Consider the following 20034-nt stretch of genomic DNA (forward strand, 5'->3'; position numbering starts at 1 on the left):
AATCTCTGCTTACCCCTATTCACCTCCTTACCTCCAATCTGAACCCAATTCTCTCCCATCTCTTCTGGGACCTTGCTCAATAAATCTCCCTTTTCTATATATTTTTCATAAAATAAATTTTGAGGGGACGCATGGGTGGCTCAGTTAAGCGTCTGCCTTTGGCTCAGGTCATTATCCCAGGGTCCTGGGATTGACCCCCTTCAAGCTCCCTGCTCAGTGGGGAGTCTCCTTCTCACTCTTTCTCTCCCTCTTCCACTCCCCCTGCTCATGTTCTCTCTCTCCCAAATAAAGTCTTTTAAAAAAATAAAATAAATCTTGAGTAATTGCATGCTCACAGTCGACAATTTTGTGAAACTTTTTCTTATATTTTCAACCCCTTTCTCTCCACTGATTCAATCTCAGCCTAAAAACATTTCCCCCAGTTAAAAAACAATCTTTCTCCAATAATGCTAATTATTGTTCTCTTTCACTTTTCATTCCAAAGAATGGTCTTCATTCCTTGTCTCTACTTCTTTACTTCCCTACTCATGCTTCATTCAGCTATCCCCAGGGTTCTGCCCTCATTTCCCCCAGTGAAGCTGCGGAGCAAAAATCCTTTAGATCCTTTAGATACCAAATGCAAGAGACATTTTCGGTTCTCATCTGAAAATGTCTCTCTTTGGTATCTGACACTGTATTATATGCTCTTCTTTTTTAAAAATATGTTTTCTTGTTTTAAAGAATATATTTGTAATAGTTTTTAAAGATTTATTTATTTGAGAATGAGAGTGCACGCACACAGAGGGAGAGGGAGAAGCAGACTCCCTGCTGAGCAGGGAGCCTGATGCAGGGCTCATCTAAGGACCCTGGGATCATGACCTGAGCCAAAGGCAGACGCTTAACCGACTGAGCCACCCAGGTGCCCTATATTCGTAATAGTTTGAATGCTCACTTGATCACCCAAGTCTTAAACACTGGTGCTTCTCAGGACTCTTTCACCCTCTTCTCTTTCTTTTCTTTCTCTTAAGAAAAAGAGAATTCTGCTTTTGTCATTTCATCCACTTATATAACCTTAACCATCAACTCAACGGGGACAACGCAGAAAACTGCTTCTAACCAAGATCCCCTTCCTTAAACTAGATGTATCCAAATACCTTCCATGTTTCTACCTGGCTGTACCCAAATCCTTTAAGGCACATGTCTAAAACTGAACACTGGTAGCACTGAAGATGGTTTGGAGTAGGGAGAGACTTGATGCAGTTATTTTAATAACATAAAAAGAGAGAAAAGACAAAAAAAAATAGTGACACCAGAGAAACTGGATCATTCATATATTATTGGTAGGGGTTTAAAATGATACCACCTCTCTGGAAAACAGTGGTTAAGCAAACTGGCACATCTATACTTACTACTGAGCAATAAAAAGGAATGATACATTCAACAACCAGGATGAATCTTCAGAGAATTAAGCTAAGTGAAAAAAGCCGATCCCAAAAGCTCACATTCTATCTGATTCCATTTATATAACTTTTACTAATATAACATTCTTAAATGGGGTGCCTGGGTGGCTCTGTCAGTTAAGTGTCCGACTCTTGATTTCAGCTCAGGTCTTGACCTCAGAGTCTTGATCTCAGAGTTGTGAGTTGGAGCCCCACTTTGGGCTCATATGCTGGGCATGGAGCCTACTTTAAAAAAATAAATAACATTCTTAAAATAACAAATCACAGAAGGAACAGATCAATGGTTGTGAGGGCTTAAACGGGGATGGGGACAAGAAGGAAAGGGGCATTACTATAACAGGGCAATATGAGGGATCCTTCTGGTGATGGATATGTTCTCTATCTTGACGGTACCAATCTCAAACATCCTGGTTGTAATACTGTATCTTGTTTTACAAAATGTTGCCACTTAATTTCTAAGGAAATTAAAGGGTACACAGGATCCATGTGTATTTTCTTATAACTACATGAGAATCTACAATTATCTAGGATAAATATTTTAACAAAATGCCTAAAGAGAGTTGATGTTCCTAATAAAACTTTGTGGGCTTTGGAAAGACTCAATGAAGATAAATTACTAAAAAAACAATGCTGTCAAGTTAGCAGTGTCTAAGGCAACAGGAAAAAAAAAACATAAGCATCTATGATTCTGCTCTCAGATTTCTTTCCAAGTATTTTAAAACAGCTTTCCCTAAACTATAACTTAGGTTTAACTTATACTTGTGTTTGAGTCCCCTTTTTTAATTACATGAGAGGAGGTCTATTTCTTGATACACTAACATTATTTATGGTAGAATGTGAGCCAGCTATATTGTCTTATTGTACTGTCATGGTCTGCATATGCCTCACCTCTTTATACCTCTGTCTCCTCATCTGCTTCCAAGAGCTGTTGTAAGGACTAAGTAAGATAAGCACATTGCCCAGGGTACATGCTCAGTATTAACTATCTTTGTATCCTATTTAAAAGAGAGGACAGACCTTGTTCAACCTTTATTGAATGAGACATAGTGAGACCTAGTCTCATACTATGCCTGGTACATAAAAAGCAATCAAGAAATACTGGTTGAATGAATAAATGAATGCATGTGAGAGAGATAAGGGGTCTGAAACAGGACATCCATGATAGCAATTAAGAAGGTAAGAGATACGAGACATTTCACAGGTTGAATCAACAGGAATTTGTGACTTATACAATATATAAAGTAACAAAGGGAAGTCAAGAATGATTCTGAAATTTCAAGCTTTGATGACATATGGAACTCATTAACCGGGGCAACCCGAAGGAATATTAAAGTTTGGAGCGAAGATCAGTTTGCCTTTCAACATGTTGAACTAGAAGTGCTTAAGGATTAGACATCTAGAGGTTTCCAGTGACAACTGGAAATTCCTATCTGGCACTCCCAAAAGAGCTAAGGCAGGGGTTAGAGGAAGGAACACAGGGATGCCGTTAGAGAACTATGAGTCATCTGGGCATATAGGTTAGCTAGCACACAGACACGGACATTACGCAAGAAATAAAGCATAGAGAGAGAATAACTGGCATGATTACAACTCCAGTTACAGGAAGTAGTTTTCACTCCAAGCATTGTCACTGTGGCCTTTGAGATTTAACATTTTAGTCCTCTAAATGGAGTATCACACAGCTGTCCTCCCCATCTGTTGGCGGCAGCTCATCTGCTGGTCTGTGTTACTAGGCTTGAATCTGGTCCACACGGTAGAAAGAGAAAATGGGAGTTAAAACCCAATGCACAAAAAAAATCCTATTTGTTAAGTTTAATACATTTTTTTAAACCATGATAAATAATCTGCAAGTGAATACTTCTACCCCGAAAGTGTCTATATTGCCAGGGCTCTACAACATAGCATCTGAAATATATGCAAGAGTATACACAAACATCTTGTAAATTTAAGATCTTTAGTATTTTGTTAATGTAACAGAAGTCAACGATAGTCTCTAAAATGACACATGTAACCAGAAGCCCTGAGTGCACTTTTCTAAAAGAATGTGACAGACCTCTCAGTTTTAAAAAATTAAAAATCAGTGATCAATAAGCTAAAGTAATAGGGGATTAGGAAGTTTCTGACCAGAAGTCAGTCTCTTCTCTGAGGGACTAAAATGGTAGTGGTGGTGGGAAGGGTTAGAACCTAAAGATAGTAATATTAACTAGGACTAAAGAAATACTTCGTTTCAAATCAGGGTTTCTTTCCTCAAAATGTTTATTTCCTCAGGCTTTTCACATTTCACACTGGAAAAGAAGTCATCCATCTCAACTTCGGGATCTACTGGAACTACACCTTCTGACGACAGCTCAACAGAGTCCAGTTGGCCCAGTTCACAAAGTGTTTAGTTAACCATAGCAAAACTGAGTAGTGAACCAAAAACATCTGTGTGTGCAAAACAATGGGAAATATGGTAAAAGTAACAGCACCTGAGAACTAAAGAAGAGGAAAAAACTACTGTAGAAAATGATAGGCTGTATTTGGGCTTGAGAGAGCGGAGTCTGGCCCAGGCACTTCTGCTAGTAGCCTGAGAAAGTCAATCTCCAAAAGTCTCCATCTTCTTATGTCCTTAAACAGTGTCTAGGATCTGAGGATCTAGTAAGATCACATAGATATGGGTACTCTGTAAATAATGAGGTAAAATGCAAATATTAGTGAAAGGTGGAAGGCAGTTAGGTTTTTTTTTTTTTTTTTAAGATTTTATTTATTTGACAGAGAGCAAGAGCGAGAGCATGGGCAGGAGGAACGGCGGAGAGAGAGGGAGTTGCAGACTCCCTGCTGAGCAAGGAGCCTGATGCGGGGCTCGATCCCAGGACCCTGGGGATCATGACCTGAGCCAGAAGCAGACACTTAACCAACTGAGCCACCCAGGTGCCCTGGCAGTTAGGTTTTTATGGTAAACTCTTCCATGTGTTATCCCAGGCGTAATGATAATGAAAACAAATCCTCAAGCTCCAACCAGACAAGGTGGTATAAGAACCATAAAACCTACCGTTATCTTTTACTTGAAAATTTTTCACAAAAAAGTGGTATGTACATTTCAAGTTCTACAGTAAGATTCAGAATAAAAAGTAAAAGTCTTCCTCCCTCAATCTACAACCCCCTTTCCTTAGAGCCAACATTATCAAATTTCTTGTACAAACTACCAGAAAAAAATGATCCAAGTAATCATACACACATAGATTTGGAAATGTTTAAACATTGTTGCACACTCTGCTCTGTTATCTTCCATTCTGACTTAACCAGTTCCCTATTGGTAGGCATCTAGGTTGTTTCTCCAGATTTTCCTATTATAATTAATACTATACAGAGTATCTATATGCACGTATCACAGCATAATTCTGAAACTATTTGTATATTCCAGCAGTGGAATTTCTGGGTCAAAAAACATATGCTTTCTTATGTTGATATTTACTCTCCAAAAATATACCAATTTTATTCCCATCTACAGTATGAGTGCTCATTTCTCCACATGCTTGCCAAAATACGCACCTAAGAACTTTATATATGCTTATTGATCATTGTTTATGTTTGTATTAACTGCCCCTTCATACATGTTGCCTTTTGGCCATCTTTTTCTCTATTTCCTCCCATTGCAGAGGGTCATTTGTCTTTTGACATCATTTCCACCAAACAGAAGTTTTAGGGGAATAAATTCTATGTGTAAAATTTGTCCATCCTTTATGGCTTCTGGGTTTTGTGTCCCACTTAGAAACTCCCACATTGATGTCCCCACCCTCCCCTCCAAATCACACTACCATAAACCCCAAAGTCAACTAGTCCCACCTCTGCATTCAATGTTTCCAATTGTATTTTTGGTGCCCCATTCTTTTTTTTTTTTTAAGATTTTATTTATTTATTTGAGAGAGAGAGAATGAGAGATAGCATGAGAGGGAAGAGGGTCAGAGGGAGAAGCAGACTCCCTGCAGAGCAGGGAGCCCGATGTGGGACTCGATCCCGGGACTCCGGGATCATGACCTGAGCCGAAGGCAGTCGTTGGTGCCCCATTCTTAAATATGAACAATCAACTGATTATCACAATATTCTGAGCAAATATAACAATACAGATAAGAAATTAGAACAAATAGAAAAAGTGTGGGGAATAGACTGCAGATGGAAGAAAACTTAAACTTTAGCCTCAGAAAATAATGCAATCTCAAAACGAGCAGAACACACACATGTAAAGAGCATTCAGACAAGTGTCCTCATAAATTTTAAACGTAGGAGAAATTTAAAACTGTCAAAAGGTAGGAAGATAAAATGAAGGAAATTTCCCAGAAAGAAACTTTGAGACAAAAGATTAAAGAACTGATCCAAGGAGGTCTAGCTCCTGAGTATTAAGAGTTCCAGATATAGAACAGAGGGGAAACAAAGTGTGATAGAGTCAAAGAAATAATTCAAGAGATTGTCCTTCAGCATTATTTAAAATAGCCAAGATACAGAAGCAAACCAAGGACCCACTGATAGATGAGTGGACAAAGATGTGGTGTGTATATATACAGAGGACTATTATTCAGCCATAAAAAAGGAATTCGATCTTGCAATTTGCAAACAGCATGGATGAACCTACGCGGCATTATGCTAAGGGGAATACATCAGAGAAAGACAAATGCCATGATTGCACTTACACGTGGAACAAAAAACAGAAATATGCCCATCTATACAGAGAACTGGTGGTGGCCTGAGGGCAAGGGGTGGTAGGATCAAAGAGAGTGGGCTTCCAGTTGTGGAGTAAGTCGTGAGAATGAAAGTCCAGCATAGGGAATATTATCAATGGTGTTTTAACAGCACCGTATGGTGACAGATGGCAGCTACACTTGTGGTGAGCACAGCAAAACCTAAGAGAGTGATTTGCTCTCAGCAAATGAAATGGATGAAATTGATATACCTGTGTGTCTGAACATCTGAACATCATTTATCTTTGTAGCCCCAGAGCCAGGTATAAATTAGATAACCCACATATTTTCAAGACTAAGTTAATCATTTATTTCAAGGAATGAAGCCCTTGACATAAAATGAATAAAGAAATGATGCTTGGAAAATTTAGGATTAGTGAGCCTACAGCCTCCTGGTATTGATAATGGATAACTGTATTTTTATACTCTGCATTCAGCATCTTGCACCGATAACAAGCGCGATCTATCAATTGTCAACAGTTACCCAAAAGCTGAAGTCTTTAACTAAAGGGGTGATTAAGAATACCCCTCAGATAAATTAGCAAGTAGAGGACCTAGTCAGACAAATCTAAGTTTTTCATTAAAATAAAGTGTGTGGCAGGTAAGCAGAGTGGAATTCATATGGAAAAACTTTGTCTATATGCCAACAATTATTCCACCTTATAAAATACATAAACTATCATCCTAGTTATCACGAGAATCACAATAGAGCATCAGCCATTAAAGCTAAAGAATTAAAAATTTGCAAACAGGAAAGATCATAGTATAAAAACATAGCATGTGATGTCAAAGCAGCGTGAAAATATAGCTATTACGGAGTTGAGAAAGTTAAAACAATGAGGTGGTTGACAAATCATTGGTACAGGAGGAGTGGGCGACTCTCAAAAAAAAAAAAAAAACCATGTCCTGCTTTAAATATCTGCATTTATTCACTAAATGATAGAGGCAATAACAGAAGCTCACATTGTTGGGGGAGAGACTAAAAAATTTAAAGTGAAAGAAAACTTCAGGGTGAATTTAGTGTATTTTATTAAAGTTTTTTTTTTTTTAAAGATTTTATTTGAGAGAGAGAGACAGCGAGAGAGGGAACACAAGCAGGGGGAGTGGGAGAGGGAGAAGCAGGCTTCCTGCAGAGCAGGGAGCCCTATGCGGGGCTCGATCCCAGGATCCTGGGATCATGACCTGAGCCGAAGGCAGACGCTTAACGACAGCCACCCAGGCACCTCAAGATAGTTTTTAAAAGGAAGCATTTTGATTGCAGTATTCTGGAATATAGGGAAGGGTTAGAGAAGGGTATTATTAACCCTGTAACCAACTTGCTAAGGCAGAAAGTTCTTGTTTTGATCTTGTTTTGAAACTTATTAACACCTCTTATCCTGAAGTGTTAAATAATTTCAGGGAGTTGGTGTAAGAGCATTAAATTATTATAATTAATATATTCTGAGCTGGGCATGGGCTCATCAGTTAAACTCTTAAGCCACATTTAATTCTCCATGGTGTTAAATGTTAGTATAGAGGATATAATGAGATTAACTGAATTTTTTCAAATCATGGTGCATATTTTTTGGGTTAGGGATATTAGTATTCTAGGTAACTGAGTTATAGAAGTACTTATTCATGAGAAACATACATAAGCTTGAATTGTGAAGAAAGAATATGTGTCTAGAATGAATATGAGACTCTGGCAGTGCGTGCTACACTAATACTACATAAGACAGCATATATACATGCACACAGTTCTGTAGTTTTTGGAATGAAAAAAAATTACAGCACCTAACATTTATTAAATGCTTAGGTGCGCCAGACATGTGTTAAGTCTTTTAGATATATTCTTAGTTGAACTTCACATTGCCCTATGAGGTTGCAGAAATGATTACAAAAAAGAAAAAAGAAAAAAGAAAAAATAGAGATCATAAAGGTAAAATAACGTTGCCCAAGATCAATAACCAAGGGGTGAAATCAGGACTCAAAACACAGCACTGTCTGACAGGAGATCTATCCTTTCTGACGACTAAACATTCTGCCTCCTCAAACTGAGAATCCACTAGAAAGTGAAGTCTTAACTGATGGCAGACCAGTATTATTACCCATGTATCTCCCATTGTATCTTGTTATTATTATACATGTAGTAGGTACTTAAAGATAGTGAACAGGTGATAACATGTCCAGCTTCAAGGAGAAATATGTTATTTAATAGCCAACGGAAGACAGGAAATCTTTTGATGAATGACATGTATAGTATCAGAATAAAAAGATCTGTTACATGTTACAGTCTTATTTTAAAATAGCATGAACCCATGAATAAATATCCAAGTTTATCAGTGATGAATAGTAAAGATGAAGTATTTTATCTCTCAACTAAATGTTTAATCAAGTAAGACCACTGAAGGTGCATGTAACTTTTTTATTGAGGCACAACAAGGCATTATAACTTGCCTGAACTTGAGGCAGTCAGTTTAGTAAGCTGAACGTTAATACAGTTAAGGATTAAGTGCAAACAATATACATTCACAGCTTGACTAGCGAGGCTACATCACAATTTATAAAGTGCCAGATTAGTGCTAATTGTCATTCAGCTTGAATTTTTCACCTTGGGGAGGAAAACAAAAAAGTAAGGACCTCCTCCTTCCTCTAGGAATGAAACCATTTTCCTAAACCAGTCAGTCACAAGGGCAAAGACTACATCTCCTTTAACCGCACTAATTAAAACACCATCCTTCTACTATCAATTCTGCACTGACTTTCAATCTTGATAAAGAAGGTAGCCTGAAAATGTAGAGTATTTCCAACTACTTCCATAAATCGCTCCCCTGTGCAAACGTAACCAGATCTGGTCTCCCTGGAAGAGCTGAAGAATTGCATGATTGCTAGCAGTTTCGTGGTCTGGAGCACCGTCATTGGCATAGGCAGATACCAAGACCTCTTCGTTCTTCATGAGGTTGACATACAGTGGCACATTCACTGCCAGCTTTAGCATGTGAAAAATGAAAACGTAAGTGCCATTCACCGGGCAATTAAATCTACCAAGCTGAAGATCAAAGGTTTCTCCCAGGTTGTTCAGAAGAAGATCAAACACAATGGGTTGGTCTAAAGTTCCAGGGGCGAGATTAGAGGTTCTGGCTGCTGAGAAGGCAACTCGCATCTGCTGAGGCAGGGGGTAGACGTGTACTGGCAGTATGGTGGCCGCTGGACTGGTCACAGGCACATCCACAGGGGTCATGCTACGCGAGTCTCCTTGTCCAGAGTCACCACTGTTAAAGGTTTCGTTGTCTCTTTCTGGGCTGCTCACCTGAGAAGAATCACTCCACCCTGCTGTTTTATTAGCAACAGTGAGTTTCTCATAATGAAGCAGTTAGCTTTGAACACAATATTTAACATTAGTCGGCTACTGAAACACAGATAAAGATACATAAAAGCAACAAAGTATAGCTACAGTATACTTTTCTAGATTTTTCTAGCAATAGGCTTGTGTACTATTCTAAAGCCAAAAAGGACCTAACATGATCTTATCTACTAGCCTCATTTTTTAGTCTTTTTTTTTTTTTAAAGAACATTGAGGCTCCTGAAAATGCTGGCTAGGTAGCCAAGTCTAAAACCCAGGTTCGAACATTCTTTTACTTCTTTATCTTTCTTCTGTAATTCTCACTCAGTTCTTCATTCCTCAATGACAAATCCACTCAAAGTATCTAATGTATGAGGACTCAAGAAAATGAGGACTCAAGAAAACGAAGATTAAATAAAAGAACCAACTTTTAGAACTGCTAGACAAAGATATTTTGTAATGGTACTAAGACCCACGATGAAGGTTCTACATTTCCAAGTTAATGATCATGAAATTTTAATGCTTTAAGTACCGTACAAAACACAGCTCAGATACAAAGCCAAGACAGCATGAATAGCAACTGTTTTCTTAAAAGGAAAAGATTGTTTTCTTGGGATAAAGTTAATCTTCACTAATTCTTGATTTTCAGTTACACTGAATCTTCTAATAGTACCGTCACATTTTTTAAAAAAGTATTGTAATACCCTGCTGTTGAAATTTCAAGTCATGGTATCTTTTACAATTGTTATTTATTTGACAGAGAGAGCACAAGCAGGGGAGCAGGAGAGGGAGAGGGAGAAGCAGACTCCCCGCTGAGCAGGGAGCCCGATGCAGGGCTCAATCCCAGGACCCTGGGATCATGACCTGAGCCGAAGGCAGACGCTTAACCGACTGAGCCATTCAGGTGCCCACGTCATGGTGTCTTAAATTGTTATTTATTCCTATCTTTCAATGTAGTGACATTAGAGTATCTAGAAGTTCCCATTATTACAAGAACCATCATCCTGAATCATCACATGAAACTAACTGAAGCATGCATAGTGAGTACGTATCAAAGGTGGAAATGTACTGCAGTGTCAGGCAAACTGAAAGAAGCACATACAGACTTTAATTAAACGGACAACTGACTGCCACAGCCGCTCCAGTAGTCTAGTATCTCCCTCGGGCCTTCAGTACTACACTTACACATAATGAAAACTTTAAAAGATAAATGGTGAAAACAATACACTCTGGGGAGAACTTCACAGAAGATAAAGAAAGACCTAGAGGTTATGTTTTGGGTGACCCAGTTAATTATCCTTACCTCTTGAATTTGTCCGAGGACCACCAGATGTCCCTCCTCGCTTGTAACACTGCTGGAAATTATCCTGAAACGAACACGTAGTATTTAACCTTGGCACCAAAACTGCAAGACTGATAACTAGTTATTTCCCAGTGTTACTGGCTGGTAAAACTGTAACATTCAAGTCCTCATAGCCTTTTATCTGGCTTTCCCCAGCAACCACAGAGGCTCATATGTTTCCAAACACCAAAAAAAACAAAAGCAAGGGCCACAATAGCAACACTTGTTTCATCTGTTAATTAACCTGACCATCTAGCTATGCTAATATTTGCAAAAATGATAAGGCATCTAGGAAACACTATGTAAAAGATACAATACAATGCTAGGTAATAAGGGAAATTCAGAAATATGGCATGGTCTTCTACCCCTTAGGTCAAGATAAAAGGAAGTAAGGCAAGAACACAGACTATTTCAATCTTGCCCTATTTATAAATCAAACTGAAGACAATTATGAACATTAGGGTTTTGTTCTGTTTTGATACAGGAGTCGATAAGAATTACATTGTATGAATGTACTATTGCCTGAAAACATAACAGTATCTTTAAGAAAAAATGTTCAAGAGGCAACATTTCAAACAGACTCCCAAATATGGTGAAAGTCCACCTCCAAACAATTCATGAAAAGAATATTTAATGGTGTAATTAGATTAATACATGCAATAAAAAAAAATTTTAAACAGGACAAGGTACACAACAATTAACTCTCCTACCCCAAACTCCTAATCTTCTTCCCAGTAGCAACCACTATTTCTATCTTATGTTTCCTCAGGAAGAAATTTATGTATTTATTTTTAACGTAAAGCTCTACACCTAACATGGGCTTTGAACTCACGACTCTGAGATCAAAAGTCATGCATGCTCTACTGACTGAGCCAGCCAGGTGCCCCAGGAATTCTTTAACACTGGTGTTAAGAACAGCTCCAGTGGACACCTAAATCGCTCAGTCGGTTAAGCGTCTGCCTTCGGCTCAGGTCATGATCCCAGGGTCCTGGGATCAAGCCCCACATCGGGCTTCCTACTCAGCGGGGAGCCTGCTGCTCCCTCTGTCTGCCGCTCCCCCTGCTTGTGGGCATGCGTGCTCTCTCTCTCTAAAAATAAATAAAATCTTTAAATAAAGAAACAATTCTTTAGTCTCATTTGAAATTAAAAAAAAAGAACAGCTCCATTACTGACATCTGTATTAATCAACGCATTCCCTTCACATACATGTTATTAAGAGCTAGTATTTGCATGCTTGATATACATCTGGCATTGTGGTGCTAAGCATTTATATGTATTTATTCACTTAATCCTCAGGATAGCTCATAGATTAATCCTCACAACACTTCAGAGTGAGATGAGTAACTCGCAGATGAGTCATCATCTAACAGATAAGGAACCAGAGTTCAGAAAGTTTACCCAACATACCCAAGGTCACTCAACAAAGGAAGTAATGAAATCAGGGATCAAATCCAAGTCATTTAGGTGATTTGGTGTGTTCTCTGAAGTGTATTCTAAACCCCTTTTCAATACTGCCTCTGTATAGACATCTACCTTACTTCATGTAACTACAAGCTCTTCAAATACAGGTACTTTATATATTACAAGAGAACTCAGTTTGGTACCAAATACATACTTAAAGGCTCGTAAAACTTCAAAAGTGAAAATTCTGATGTATACAGTCATAGCCATATATGCCCAATGACAGGGAGGTCCCAAGATCTCCCTTTGTTATCAGTCTTTTATCACAGTTGTAAAGAAAATCTGCGGAGCTATTCAAATAAAAAAAATTTAAACTTCCAAAAAAGGCCTTTCCTACCCCTGATATCTAGAAAAGTTGAATTGAAAGCAACACAATAAAGTGAAGCTCACAGGGTCTGGAGTTAGGAACATGCATGCTCATCTGCGTTCTACCACCTGCTTGAGTGACCTTAGACAAGTTACTTAACTGGTTTCTGAACCCCAGTCTCTCTTATAAGGTGGAGGAGTAAATGAGTTAATACAAACAACATGATAAAGTCCTTAAGACCTTCCAAGTTCTGTGTAACAGGCAACCCCTCTATGGGTTACTGAAAAGGCTTCCAACTCAACTACTCCCCACAGTCCTGACAAGTAGTTCTCAAAGAGCGCCTTATACGAAATCAACTGTGACTCTGCTGTAGTTTAATCACCAGCTAACATCAACAACTGTAATACTATTCAACTACGACAACTATTCTTACCCTTTGGGAATAAGGTGTTCCAGGATATTCTCTAGCTTGGAACTGTAGCTGGCTATAATTTCCATTGGTAATTGAAGGTGGTCCTCTATAAGTATCAAAACCTAATAAATAAACAACTTAAATAAAATTATGGGCAAAATTATACTAAACTTTAAAATAGTCTAATTCTGTACCACTTTAAAAGTTAAACTGATCCTATAATACCATCATTAGATTTATTTCTTCTTTAAGCAAACTACTGACATTGCTTCCACAATACACCACATATTTATAAAATATCACTGACTTCAAATAAGCCAACTGTAGAAGTTTACTATTGCTGGAATGCAGGTGGGGTTCAGAAAGTGGGGTATCTAAGGCCTGTCTAGAGCAATTCTGCTAATACCAAGCAGTGACAGAACACTTGGAACCACCTCTTAAGACTTAAGAGAATATCACTATCAGTAGTCTCAAAGTTTATGTTTTTATCTATGGTATCCTCTGTTAGACAACTAGAAAGTGGGCATTACCTAATTAATGACATTTTGAACAGTCAAGTCAATTAACAGAGGAAAGTAAGTATTTAAATATGAAAACCAAAATTCATCCCTGGAAAAACAAGATGCTCAATCTTTCCCTTCAGCAAGTCACAGCATCAATATGCTTTTCACACAAAAAGTTCCTCTGTTATATAGACAACAGGTATATTAGAAATACTGCATTTTGCAAAGATAGGGAATTCTCTACCACAATATGGAGGGCAACTAAAAAAGGAACAAGGTAAAGTAAAAATAGTTTAAGTAAATATAAACAAAATAATTCAGTATAATTAAATTTTGTTCAGAGCATACCTTTATAACCACCAGGGGACCGATACGAATTGGTTAGTAATCTCCCACCACGAGTACATCCTCTAACAGATCCCCGGGTATTGACAAATGGTTGAGAGGGTCTGGGAAATACATTCGTCTGTGCTGGGTAAAAGGCAAGGCTACCATTGCTTACTTGAATAGTTCCATCAGGATAACTTGCTGCTTAAGGAAACAGTTTTAGAGTCCAAGAGTTAAATGGTAACAAAGATTTAATATGCTTTATACTTAAAAGTAATTGTATATCAAAACTTTTCATACAATTTCCTCCTTTAAAAAAAACAGGTACTATAAATGTATGTTTACAGAGATTCTGGTATCTATACATATATATATTTAGGTAACAGAGTATTATTCTGCCTTAAAAAGGAAGGAAATTCTGACACATGCTACAACATGGATGAACCTGAAGACACTATGATGAATGAAGCAGGCCAGTCACAAAAGGAAAAATACTGAATGACTGCACTTACTCTAGGTTAAGTACCTAAAGAGGTCAAATTCAGAGTATAATGGAGATGCCGGTGGCTGTCGGGAGAGGGAATGGAGAGTTTGTGTTAAGTGGGTAGCACTTCAGTTGGGGAAGATGAAAAAGTTCTGGAGATGAATGCTGGTGATAGCTGCACAACAATCTGGCTGTATACTTAAAAATGGTTAAAATGGTAAATTTTATTTTATGTATATTCTAAAGGAAAAAAAGGCTAAATATTCCAGATCAAGGAGTAAAAGACAATGATTTTTAGTTAATACTGTACTTGAGAAAGCATGTGACAAATATCCCCTATAGATCATCTGCCCTACGTTTTCACGTAGTACAGATGAGAACAGAATAGGGGCATGGGTGACAGGTCCAAGGATTTACTTTTAGTACCTCCTGTGATTAACCAAGTACCGGGAATGCCCAATTCATTTGCTCAGGCTTAAGTTTTAGAAAACTCAAAAGGGGTCTGAAATACCGCCACTAAAAATCTACAGGTGTTTTAAATTAGGATAGAATTACAAAGTTGCCTATTCTGTCATGTATTAGAATAGCATGAAAGAGCACAACAGTTCATCTCCAAGCAAACATTGGAATAAGCACACTAAGTTATATCTTCACCTTAACAATGCTTTAAGAGGGAAGAGAGAAAAGACCAAATAGCTGTCTTTCTGTGCTAAAAGATTTTAAAAGCAGCTCTACAGTGCCCTATCTACCTATCACTGTCCATGGTAATCAAAGCAATCAGGTTTAAAACTACACGACTACTTCTAGGTTAAATCAACCACCTAAGTGCTAGCTCTACAAAAGTTAAGAAGAAAAGGCACATAAGTGCTTCTCGACACGTGAAAAAATAATGCTTGACTAGTCAAGAAAGAACCCCTCAACTATCACGACTGAGCTGCTTTCCATTCAATCAGCTGTCATCTAAGTCTTCCAAGTGTCATATGCAGAGACCTTACCCGCCTCTTGAGAAAGGACAGCCTGTTCCACATGGACAGCCGGCGGTTGGCACTGGGGTGGTGTTTGTGTACTTGCCGTAGTAAAACTCTGATTGTAGCTAGATGAGTAAGGGGATTCTTTTATTTCTTGTTCTTTCCGCGGAGGCAGAGGGGCATTAACATTGAATACCTTAAAAGACAAGGGTACACCTAGTCATTTGTGAAGTTTCATAGAAAATTATTAAGAGTGACATCTAACAAAACTCTGCAACTTTCAAGAACTTCTATTTGATAGGCAAAGGACTTGAACAGACATTTCTCCAAAGAAGAGAAATGGTCAATAAGTACATGAAAAGATGCTTACCATTAGGGAAATACAAGTCAAAACCACAGTGAGATACCACATCAAACCCATTAGAATGGCTGCTACCAAAAAAAAAAAAAAAAAAAAAAAACCCACAAAATCTAAGCAGTGGTGTAAATGGAACCTTGTGCATCACTGGTGGAAATGTAAAATGGTGCAACCCACTGTAGAAAACAGTATGGTGTTTCCTCAAAAAGTTAAGCACAGAATTACTGTGTGATCCAGCAATTCCACTTCTAACATATACGCAAAAGGAATGAAAGCAGAGACTCAGGTTTTGTACGCTAAGATTAAAACATCTGTAGCTTGGTTCTAATCTATATAGCTTAGATACTTATTACACATTAAGCACAAAATATTATTCGTAATAGGCAAAAGGTGGAAACAACCCGAGTGTCCATCAATAGCTGAACAGATAAAATGCAGTAGAGGGGTGTCTGGGTGGCTCAGGCGGTTAGGCATCCAACTGATCTCAGCTCAGGTCTTGATCTCAGGGTTTGAGTTCAAGCCTCACACTGGGCTCCACGCGTAGCATGGAGCCTACTTAAAAAAAGCAGTATATGCATACAGTGGAATATTACTTAGCCATGAAAAAAAGAATGAAATTCTGATCGATGGTACAACGCGGACAACCTTGAGAACATTATGCTAAGTGAAACAAGTCAGACACAAAAGGACAAATATTGTGATTCCATTTATAGGAGTACTTAGAATAGGTAAAAGTCGTAAGAGGCAAAAAGGTCACCAGGAGCTGGAGAGAGGGAGGAATAAAGACTTACTGTTTAATGAGTAGTTTCTGTTCTGGATGATGAAATACGTTTTGGAAATAGTGGAAGTGGCTGTATAACCCTGTGGACGTACTGAATGCCACTGTATTATACACTTAAAAATGGTTAAAACGGTGAATTTTATGTTATGAATATTTAGCATGGAAAAGAAAACACTATTTGGTTTCTAACAGACATAAACTCGAGTACAAAAATTAATTTCCTGCTACTATGATATCCTATAACGCATACTGAGAAAGAAAGCTACATAGGACAAGAGGGTACTTTTTCAAAAATTAAAGATGAATGAAAAAATCTGCTATCTACTAAATTTCTACCATATGGCAGGCAATGACCTGTCCAGACTCTGGCCATTGTCTATAAAATAGCACTTCCATTACTCTCTAGTCCCCTTACCCTGCTCCATTTTTTCCCTTAACACATAGCACTTGATAGTATTATATATAGAAATATTTTTCTCTCTAGCCCTCTATTTTGAAATTTAAGCTTCTTGAGCACAAAGACTTGTCTCTTTTTCATTGCTAAAACCCAACCCAAGTGATTAAGAACCGTGTCTGATTTCATCACTGTTTGTTGAATGAACAAATAAAGGAACAAATGAGAACCAATTCGTACTGAATAGGATTCAAACAGGTAGAGAAGATAGACTGGCATGAGCAAAAAAGGTACTGTGCCAAGAATATACAAGGCAAGTATGTGAGACTTGCCTGGAAGGTTATCGCAGACTTCAAAAGTTATTAGGTGTCAAGCAAAGGACTTTCAGTTTCACTCTGTAATGAATCACTGTTTGCTTTTAATTAGGAATGAGAAAAAGTCAGTAAAACCAATGTGGCAATACTGTGCAGGGTGGACTGACAGGGTTAAGAGGGAAAACAAAAACGAAGTAGTTCCAAGTGGCCAAGCAGGAAGCGGTAAGATTAGTGAATTCAGGTGTCTGAATTTACCAACCAACATATCTCCCTGCATTGTACCTGCTTTCCATGGCCACTCCACTAGCCCCACCCCTCCATCACTCAAAAGTACCTAGAGTGGGGCATTAAAACATCATCAGATACCTATTCACTAAGATTTGTTTTTTTCCTAAAGAGTTGTTTTATAGCATCCTGTTTTACAGAATAAACATATAAACCTAGTTGTAGTATTACCTTAAAAAAAGTTTTAAACTTAAACGTTTGTAGAGGAATTTGTAATTCAGAATACCAAATTGCAACAATTCTCCAAAAACCAGCAGAAGATCAAGATGAAATCAAACTAAGTTTCAGGAATGACAGAACACCCAAGTATGTGTCCTATAGTTCAAGTTTGATGCTATGGAACATCACCAGTGTGGTATTAGTAATGGTTAGTATTATTAAGCTGTTCATAGAAAATTATGTTTCTCAGGGTGCCTGGGTGGTGAAGTCGGTTAAAGTGTCCCAACTCCCGGTTTCCACTCAGGTCTGATCTCAGGGTCATAAGATCAAGCCCTGGGTCCGACTCCGTGCTCAGTCAGCTCGGGTCCCTCTTCCCTCTTCCCTCCACTCGCTTCTCCCTCTCCCCTCCACTTGCTCTAACAAATCTTAAAAAAAAAGGAAAGAAAGAAAATTGTTTCTCAGCCACACGTTTCATTAATTAATACGGATCCTCCGCTTTGCCTGCTACTAATTTTCTGAGAGGGGAAAATGTTCTGATAAAATACCCTTTCAAAATTCGCAAGGTTTTGGATTTAATAGTCTTCCACTACAAATAATATCTGCATTGGACAAAAGTAAATTATCAACCCAAATAAGAGTAATACAAAGGCAAAGTTCTTCACATAGTAAGTACCCAATAATGGATGTAAGAGAAACAATGGCTTTTTTAACAGGAATAATGAACTATAATCATTCATGTTTCATACTCACTGTCTGCATGGCTTGAAAGGGCGCTGTGTTAATGGTTACTGAACTACTACTTGCTGGAGGTGACTGGAAGCCCTGTTCAGAGCCCTTTGACATGGGAGGATTTGGAGAAGCTAGTGAAGACGGTTGCTTGCTTGGGGGCACTGCTGCCTGGGGAGGAGAAATGCAGCATCAGCCAATCACCTGCCACATAACAAGCAGTTAACTTACACTAAACCCCAGACTGGCATAAGTCAGCAAGTTCTATAGGATGACATTTGGACACAGGAATGCAAAAGAATAGCTTTTGCTTACAATTTCAAATCACAACTGCTGAGGATGCACACTAGCATTTGCTTTGCACAGCTTGCTGACTAGGTGAAAGAGTCTTACTATTAATCAGTCTAACAAATGAGGTGCTCAACTTTTTATGAGTACCTAGTTCTTTTCAAACCGTGAAATGGTATTTTCCAGCTAATAATCTAATATTTCAAATCTATACAGAAGAATTAAGAAAAATCTTAGGTTAGTTGCTTAGTCAGTGTTAATCTTTCTTGATTTTAAAGTCTTATTCCTGGATCTCTATGTCAGCTGCCTAAAAAAGAAAACCAAACCTGATTTAATTTAAATAATCCTTACCTACGATAATAAGCAAGTCCTTGATATAACAGATTACAAATCCAAAGGCTTAAAAATACCAAAAAAACCAATCCCAATCAGATTATGAAGCAGAGCTATGACTCACTTGGTCACACTTTCCTCTTCTTAAAATGAGGAACCAAGTAATTTTAGTTCAGACGAAGCCTGCACCATAAAACTTAATGTGTATCTATATTTTTTTATATTCTATAATGAATACATTCTCTTGTATAATACTTAACCAAAAATATTAAAACATAAGAGTTGTTAAATTAATCCAAAAAAATCATGGTATTTTGCTGCATCTACTTCAAGGATTTGTTCAAACTTAGCAAAACCTATCACTTTGGAATTGAAAGCACAAACTTAATATAGTCGACCCTTGAAAAATACAGGGGTTAAGAGTGCTGACCCCCCCCAACAGTCAAAAATCTGCATATAACTTTTTGACTTCCCCAAAACTTAACTATTAATAGCCTATAGGGACAGAAAGGAAGCTTTACCAATAACAAATAGTCTATTAATACATATTTTGTAGGTATACGTATTATATATGGTGTTCTTATAATAAGGTAACCTAGAGAAAAATGTTAAGAAATCCTAAGGCCCAAGTGTCCATCAACTGATGAATCAGTAAAGAAAATGTGGTATGTAGGTATGTGCGCACAATGAAACGTTATTCAGCCATAAAAAAAAAAGAATGAAATCTAACAACATGGATATGGTTAGAGAGTATAATGCTAAGCGAAATAAGTCAGAGAAAGATAAATACCATGTGATTTCATTCATATGAGGAATTTAAGAAACAAAAGAAATGAGCAAGAGGGCAAAAAAAGACCAAGAAATAAACCAAGAAACAAACTCTTAAGCATAGAGAACCAACTGATGGTTACCAGAAAGGAGGTGAGTGGGGAGATGGGCTAAGTGGGTGATGGGTATTAAGCAGGGCACTTACTGTGATGAGTACCGGGTGATTTATGGAAGTGTTAAATCACTAAATTGTATACCTAAAACTAATATATTCCAGTTAGTATGTTAACCGGAATTAAAATAAAAGCCTAATTAAAAAAAGAAAATAAGGAATACATTTACAGTACT

General features: G+C 37.8%; 1 protein-coding gene across 17 annotated transcripts in view; it reads right to left on the minus strand.

The window, feature by feature from the left end:
- Window positions 1-8544: 8544 nt before the first annotated feature.
- CAPRIN2 (caprin family member 2) overlaps window positions 8545-20034 on the minus strand; it is a 46784-nt gene continuing 35294 nt past the window's right edge. For 7 of the 17 annotated variants that reach the window (XM_088025994.1, XM_028113241.2, XM_028113244.2 and 4 more), the window contains 6 exons: window positions 18322-18468; window positions 15308-15476; window positions 13850-14032; window positions 13020-13120; window positions 10780-10843; window positions 8545-9466 (listed from right to left, as the gene is read on the minus strand). In XM_088025994.1, the coding sequence (XP_087882120.1) occupies window positions 8898-9466; window positions 10780-10843; window positions 13020-13120; window positions 13850-14032; window positions 15308-15476; window positions 18322-18468 (1233 nt within the window). In that variant the 3' untranslated portion in view covers window positions 8545-8897. Of the gene's footprint in view, window positions 9511-10779; window positions 10844-13019; window positions 13121-13849; window positions 14033-15307; window positions 15477-18321; window positions 18469-20034 lie in introns of all 17 variants that reach the window. The other 10 variants (XM_088025995.1, XM_028113239.2, XM_028113252.2 and 7 more) reach the window with 7 other exon arrangements.

Source organism: Eumetopias jubatus, unplaced genomic scaffold, assembly GCF_037043125.1.
Source record: "Eumetopias jubatus isolate StellerSeaLion01/CBP00866 unplaced genomic scaffold, mEumJub1_p1.0 scaffold_8, whole genome shotgun sequence".
NCBI classification, from domain to species: domain Eukaryota; kingdom Metazoa; phylum Chordata; class Mammalia; order Carnivora; family Otariidae; genus Eumetopias; species Eumetopias jubatus.